This window comes from Dermacentor silvarum, chromosome 7, assembly GCF_013339745.2.
Source record: "Dermacentor silvarum isolate Dsil-2018 chromosome 7, BIME_Dsil_1.4, whole genome shotgun sequence".
NCBI classification, from domain to species: domain Eukaryota; kingdom Metazoa; phylum Arthropoda; class Arachnida; order Ixodida; family Ixodidae; genus Dermacentor; species Dermacentor silvarum.
Window position 1 is genome coordinate 20,600,056 of NC_051160.1, and position 6,368 is coordinate 20,606,423.

Here is a 6,368-nt window from a genome sequence, read left to right on the forward strand (position 1 = left end):
TCATGGCTCCATATTAGTGCTGTTGGGCCTTGCATCCAGCCCGAAGCATTTCGTACAGCTCACCGAAGTCGCTGTGGACGTCGCTTTGGCGGGCGATATTGTCGAGCGAATAGCACCTTTATTTCGGTATTGCGGCCTGACGAAGTCTGGCTTCACAGGCGTCTTCAGCCATAAACACACATGCACAGGGTACTTTCAAATCCATTTATTCATATATCCTTTCATTGACCAATATCTTTTATTCTTCAGCCAAGCAACCATCCACTATGTACACATTAATAAATGGTATTCCTGTCACTCAACCCTGAGCTACTGTATTAACTTTTCACATTGCACCTCCATTTACTCTGTGGTAGGCTAAGCCAGCTGGATGTTTAATGTATTCCTGTCACTCAACCTTGAGCTACTGTATTCTTTTCACATTGCACCTCCTTCCCTTTACTGTGGTAGGCTGACACCAGCTGGATGTTTAACGTGCACCGCAATGTCAGCACACGGGCGTTTTCTGCGTTCCTAGCCAACAGAACTGGAGCCGCCGCGGCCGGGTATCGTGCCTCGAGCTCAGCAGCAGAACGCCATAGCCGTTGAGCCACCGCGGCGAGTAAACAATCCTGGAACAGGAGGTGGGGTCGGGCCAAGAGAGGGCCTCGCAAAAACTTACCAAAACACCCAGTGGTGGCAGTAGTGTGTGTGTGTAGGAGACACCTGTAAGGCAGGCTGCAAAAAGGTGGGAGGGGAACATTCTGTGAGTGGCCGGGGCACTACCCGAAGCAACCGACAGCGTACAAATGCCTCAAGAGCGGTGTACGGCGTTCGGCGGGTCGGTCACACGAGCGCACTCAGCAGCAGTAACTCTCGAGACGGGGTGCTTGTTGGCGACCATGGACATTTATTGAGAGAAGAGACGACGCTTTAGTAAAACTGGCCCGCTCCCCTCGGGCAGCGACTGCATTCGGACGAGACATGAGGTGGTGGTGGTGTACACAACAAACAAAAATGATGGAACAGTGAAGTGAGAGACGCTGGCGACGGTGTGTGGCCAGGTTAAGTATGGGTGACGTGAGGAGGCGGAGGGCTCAGGTGCCCCGGTACACGCAGGCGGTCCAGCGGTCGGGCTTCGCAAAGGGTCGGGCGGTCATCACGCGGCGAGGGGGCGCTAGCCGCCGCACGCTACCTCCGACCGAGCGCTAGCGTAACCGTCCCACGGGTCGTCGCTGCGGGGGAGGAGGCAAAGGCGACAAGTCACGCGCTGCGCAGGCGAAATCTCGCGCCACTGCGGCTAGCCGACGCGACACAGCACGCGCGCAGCATACTATACGCGCCTGCCGAACTGCCACAGTGCGGCGGGCGCTACACTCACCTGTTCGGGGGGAGACCAGTGGCGCCTAGTAGCCGCCATAGGAGTAGCCGCCCATGCGGTCAGATGACCCATAGCCGGCACCCCAGCTGTACCTGTAAAAGAGCAAGACTTGTAGGTACAGGCAACACAACTCGAGAACATTACATAAAGGCATTACAAAAACTGCCAAATAAGCGGGCAAGCAACACCTGTCCCATTTAATATTCCTCATGCATTAACACCTAGCAAACTGTGGCTACACTCTCAGCTGACCACTTTCGGGGCTACAAATTTCAAAGCACAAGCAAGTTCCATTTCCATCGTGTGAAACCAGCAGCAAAAGTGACCAAATGAGAACACAGCCTCAGTTGTAATTTAGACAAGCAAGCCTCCAGAGTTGCTTTAAAGTAATGCCTCAGTTAAGCCTCCCACTATTTTTTTACAAAGGCACTGCCTGCCTCGAGACAGGCTAAACGACAGTGCCCGCTGACCCTGAGGCAGGGGGAGGCGACCGGCGGCTGTAGAGGGCATAGTCTGGAGCCGGCCTCCGCTCGTACATGTCAGGTCCCATGGAGGGGGGTCCCGGGGGTGGGCGTCGTGGTGCGTAGGGGTCGTCCCGGCGCTCGTAAGGGGCTGGGTAGGGCCGCGGCCTGTCTACCATGGCTCGGTATGGGGCCCGGTCATAGAAGTCACCGCCCCGGCGGTAGTCGCCATAACCACCTGGTCCACCGTTGTAGTAGCCTCCAGAAGGCCTTCCGTCATAGCCGTTCCTCTGCATGCCCTGGCCGTAGGGTGGTCGACTGAAAACCATAAAGGCAAACTTTAATTCTCCTTGCAAGAGCACTAAAAAGTAGTGATGAACATGCAATAGCTTCCATACTTACTGCATAAAATATGCGCTAGGAAAGAAGATTGGTGCTGTATAGTGTATCTTAGTTGAAAAGCAGGCTGTAAAGTGCTGGTGTGCTAGGCGACATGTCAAATACAGTTCTCAACAAAGTACACTTACAGATATTCTGCGTAGCCAGGGTCGAAGTATGCATACATGCTAGAGGCAAGAAGCAACATAGGCAATCAATTGCACTCACAATTGAATGAAATCTTTCCAAGCACTACCACTGTACAAGAAAATGTGCCACCTATCGGATAGACGCTACTGCATTTCCCTAGAAGACTACTTGCAAAGTAAATACTGCAGAGCAGTCGTGATTGGTCATAAATTCATGAGACACTTCTTCCACTGGCAAAGTATTTCTACACATCAGCAATGAGTAAAGAAAAAAAAACAAGTGCTGCCCACCTTGGTCCTCCCTTAGCTCTGCCAGGTGCGCCAGGCTCTTGGTGAAACTTGCTTGTGGAGCGCTGGCAGAAAAAAAAATTGTTCTTTGCATCAAGCCTCAAGAAAAAAAAAAAACAAATATTTCACTTTTGCTAATCAAAATGCACAGCTGTGGGATCTCTAAAAAATTGTGGAAGCCCATCAGAGGCTTCTACATGACTTGTTTAGAGAGCACTATTATATAGCCACAAATTGAAGGATGGCTGCCACCAATCAGCAGCCATCCGCAGGATGCGGCGCATGTACCAGGGGGAATTGTAACTCCTCGGATGTGAACCAACCCAGCCTCTTGCCTGGCAGTTGGTCTGGGATCACAAAGTATGCACCCACACAAGCCTATTAGCAGCAAGCCTACCGACCTTAAAACTTGTATAAATGCTGTACAGTAGTACATTTAAAATGATTACTTAAAATGTTTATTTTTATATTTGCAGGCTTTCTGTAGAGACGTCAACAGATACCTTGCTCAATAGTCATAGCAACAAAAATTCAGCACCACAAATGTTCAGAAGTGCATTCTGAAATATTCACTAAGGCACCCAAAATTTCAATTGCAGTTATACACTGGCTCTAAGTTGGTGTTGGTACTGCTCGGGTAGGTTAGCGTAAATGACAACGAAGTCTGGCTATGAACAATTAATCAGTGAATTCGTATTTTTTATGAATACTATTGCCCTATAGTAGGCACGAAGAATAGCAAACATGAGTGTCCAATACAACAATTTAAACAAGTTAAAAATTCTGGCAAGTAAAAACTTTGCAGTAAGCAGTTGCCAGACTCTTAATGGGCCAGGCCACCACAAACACTATCCACCTGACCATTTATCTGGCTACATTTCATTGCCAACAGCTTCAGCTACAGACCACCAGGAAGAATGGTACCTGTTGAAACTTTGGGAAACAAGCGTTTACTGAACTGGTTGAGTTAACTGGTCGAGGTAGAACATAACTGCTTGCAGAAAGCGTGCTATCAATAGCTGCTCCTTAAAAAAAAAAAGCTACCACTCACCTCAACCGACAGTGTGGAGCCCATGAAGTTGTAGTTGTTCAAATTCTTGAGAGCCTCCTCTGCCTGCTCCTCTGTGGCCATGTGCTGCAAGAATTGTGCACGGGGCACCACAGTGCGTTACACAACATTGCCCATGCACTGCTCTGCCTAGGCTGGGTAGAAGAATGCGCCAAACGCAGAGTACACTCACCACAAAACCATACTTGTTGATGACATCGCACTCAGTCACTGTGCCATACTTGGCAAAGAGCTCTGAAAGTTCCTCTGTGCGAAGGCCGTCTGGCAAGTGGCCCACAAAGAGCTTTGTCCTCTGCAACGAGAAACGCACCACTTAGCAACACTCAACGACAAACACTCGACCTGTGTGTATTGCAATGTGGCAAGTGAGAAATGCCGAAATAAGACAGCACTTGAGTCTCAATGACAGGGATATTGAAAATGACAAATGCAGACTTGCCAACTACAACAGGAGGAAAAAACATATGAACTGAAATACTTCGAAGTTTTGATTTAATGTGTGCAGTTTATTGAAGATTCAACAACTGTTGAGGGATGCTATAAACACACGCTCTGCTTTAATAGATGCAGCAACGATCTCTGCCACAAAGATAATTGTTCATGAAGTTAAACTATAGTCAAATAAAAAAAAATCAAACTAATTGTCAATACAACAGTCTTTAAGAAGCACTAAATATGGGGCTGTTTTGCAATAAAATCACAAGCAAAAGTGGACAGGTGTGCAAATATTGTAAAATAGACCAGACTGTTTCTGAATTTAGGAATAAACACAGTATGTCTGCTGAACTTGCACTCGCAAAGCACATGTAGGAGACGTTCACAAAAATGCCTAGGTGGGAACATGCCACACTAACACATGAACGGTGCAAGGCGCATAGATGAGTTATTATTGCACTGCTCATTCAGGTGATGTAATGTGAAGCACACTTAATCGTAATTCAAACAACACTTGTACAGATGGCAACTTTTGTGACATCCGCGTGCCGCGCACCAACTTGCACACTTAAGCCCTCTGACGAAGCGCCTGGTATCGGACGCGTATACGCAATGCGATGTCGACACAACGCAATTGCTTCGCCGGGGGGCGCAAAAACAGCTTTGCACGTGTTCGCAGACCCCGCGAAATTTCGACCACGCCAGTATGCAGCCTTCCGTGTTTGAAATGCTGCATTTTCATATTCAACCGTTGGGAAGGCGAATCACGTGTTACTTTTTCAAACTGGTACTCTGAAATCCAGGCATTACTAAAGCACAATTTGCACTTAATTTCTGGCAATTTTAAACCACGCCCTACACAGACCATCAAAACTTAGCTACCAACAACCGTGGCCAGACTCAAGTTTAATGAATTCGCGTGAATACCTAAAAATGCAGAGCACAAGCTGTTCGTTCGCGTGAATACCTAAAAATGCAGAGCACAAGCTGTTCGAAAGATGCCTCTGCTATTATGCTCTAGTTTTATCAAAATTATGTCCAATTGTTTGGCAATTCCGCTCTTAGTACAACGGGTATGCCTTGCCAAGTCCACGCAAGGTTATCAGTGGCCAATGAATGTCCATACAATATCTTCTAAAGGAACACAACGGCACCTTACAGCAACAACGATGCGCCTAGGCGCGCGAAGCCAAAAAGCACGGAGTCTAACTGAAGTGGGCGGCGCACTTCAAAATAGCGATAGCGCGCCAGTCCAACTACAACTCCCAACGGACTTAAATGAGCCGAACTGGTTCAGGGCTAGCGCAACTAAGAACACAAAGGAGAAAAAAAAATGCCTCGTTACTTACCGGCGCCATGCTGAATGAAGAACCGCTGATGGGCGGCAAAACCTGCGAAACAAGGTCGAGCCGGTGAAATATGCGCTGCTATCACATGCTGCCGCACACAGCAAACAGATTCGCCTCGGTGAAACAGATGCACCACTAAATTTACTCAAGCCTGAGCAGCACGCCGGGAATAACAAGGCTTAGCAAGCGCGCCAGCGTCACGCCGGCTAGAAGCCAATAAAAAGCACCAAACTGGTGCCAGACGCTAACGCGCGGACCGCAACAGTGCAGGTCGCGCGCAGACGCCAATAAAAATAAAATTTCAAATCGCTGTTATCTTTCTCTTCCGCCACAGCCTACCGGCGTCAGCACACCTCGCTTAGGCTTAGCAACAATGGATTGCGTCAAGGCTAAGTTCACCGGTTGAGAATACATGCGTTTACGCAATGTCCTTTCGCTTAACGCTACAATCATTCGCACAGCGAGCGTCAGTAGGTGTCAAAGACCATTACTTACCTGCTGAAAAGCAAGGTTCTAGTCAATGGCAAAATCAACGGCACGAGCCTCGCGACGACACACCGATCACCTACGGGCTTGGCGCGAAAAATGGCGTTGTTTTCCGGGCCACCTTCCTAGCAAAAAATTTACTATCCCAGAATGCACTCTGCCAGTGGAACTTTTCTACGTAGAGTAGTGGAGTGACGAGAGCAGTGACTCACTGCAACGATTTTTCTTATACGCAGTTATTTACCCGCGTTAAGCAATACTTTCGCCCACTCCTGCAAATATTTAAAAAATTGCCAAATTTACACGGCAATATTATCTTTTCATTCAGAGTTATTTGTTTTAGTAGAAATGTTTTGGTTCTTCGAATAGGTTTCCTGAGGTTGACATGTTTAC

At 48.1% G+C, this 6,368-nt stretch overlaps 1 protein-coding gene across 4 annotated transcripts; it reads right to left on the minus strand.

Annotated features, from left to right (window-relative positions):
• Positions 1-190: 190 nt before the first annotated feature.
• Positions 191-6,132, minus strand: LOC119457667 (RNA-binding protein lark). Of its 4 annotated transcripts, none has more exons than XM_049670313.1 (8): positions 5,985-6,132; positions 5,490-5,531; positions 3,878-3,997; positions 3,688-3,771; positions 2,640-2,701; positions 1,897-2,139; positions 1,361-1,452; positions 191-717 (listed from the first exon to the last, which is right to left on the minus strand). In XM_049670313.1, the coding sequence occupies exons 2-7, from the start codon at positions 5,496-5,498 to the stop codon at positions 1,386-1,388; spliced, it is 585 nt and encodes a 194-aa protein (XP_049526270.1). In that variant the 5' UTR covers positions 5,499-5,531; positions 5,985-6,132; the 3' UTR covers positions 191-717; positions 1,361-1,385. The 4 variants fall into 4 exon arrangements, with proteins under 4 accessions (XP_049526270.1, XP_037575233.1, XP_037575234.1 ...); XM_037719305.2 differs by having other exon boundaries at positions 1,831-2,139; positions 5,985-6,131; XM_037719306.2 differs by lacking the exon at positions 191-717 and adding an exon at positions 871-1,214 and having other exon boundaries at positions 5,985-6,131.
• Between the last annotated feature and the right edge of the window lie 236 nt (positions 6,133-6,368).

Excerpts from the sequence above, each read along its gene's own strand:
- LOC119457667 (XM_037719305.2), bottom strand. Across the intron at positions 3,772-3,877 it reads TCAACAAGTATGGTTTTGTG|CACATGGCCACAGAGGAGCA; the intron begins GTGAGTGTACTC and ends CAATTCTTGCAG. Across the intron at positions 1,453-1,830 it reads TCGCCTCCCCCTGCCTCAGG|GTACAGCTGGGGTGCCGGCT; the intron begins GTCAGCGGGCAC and ends GCTCTTTTACAG.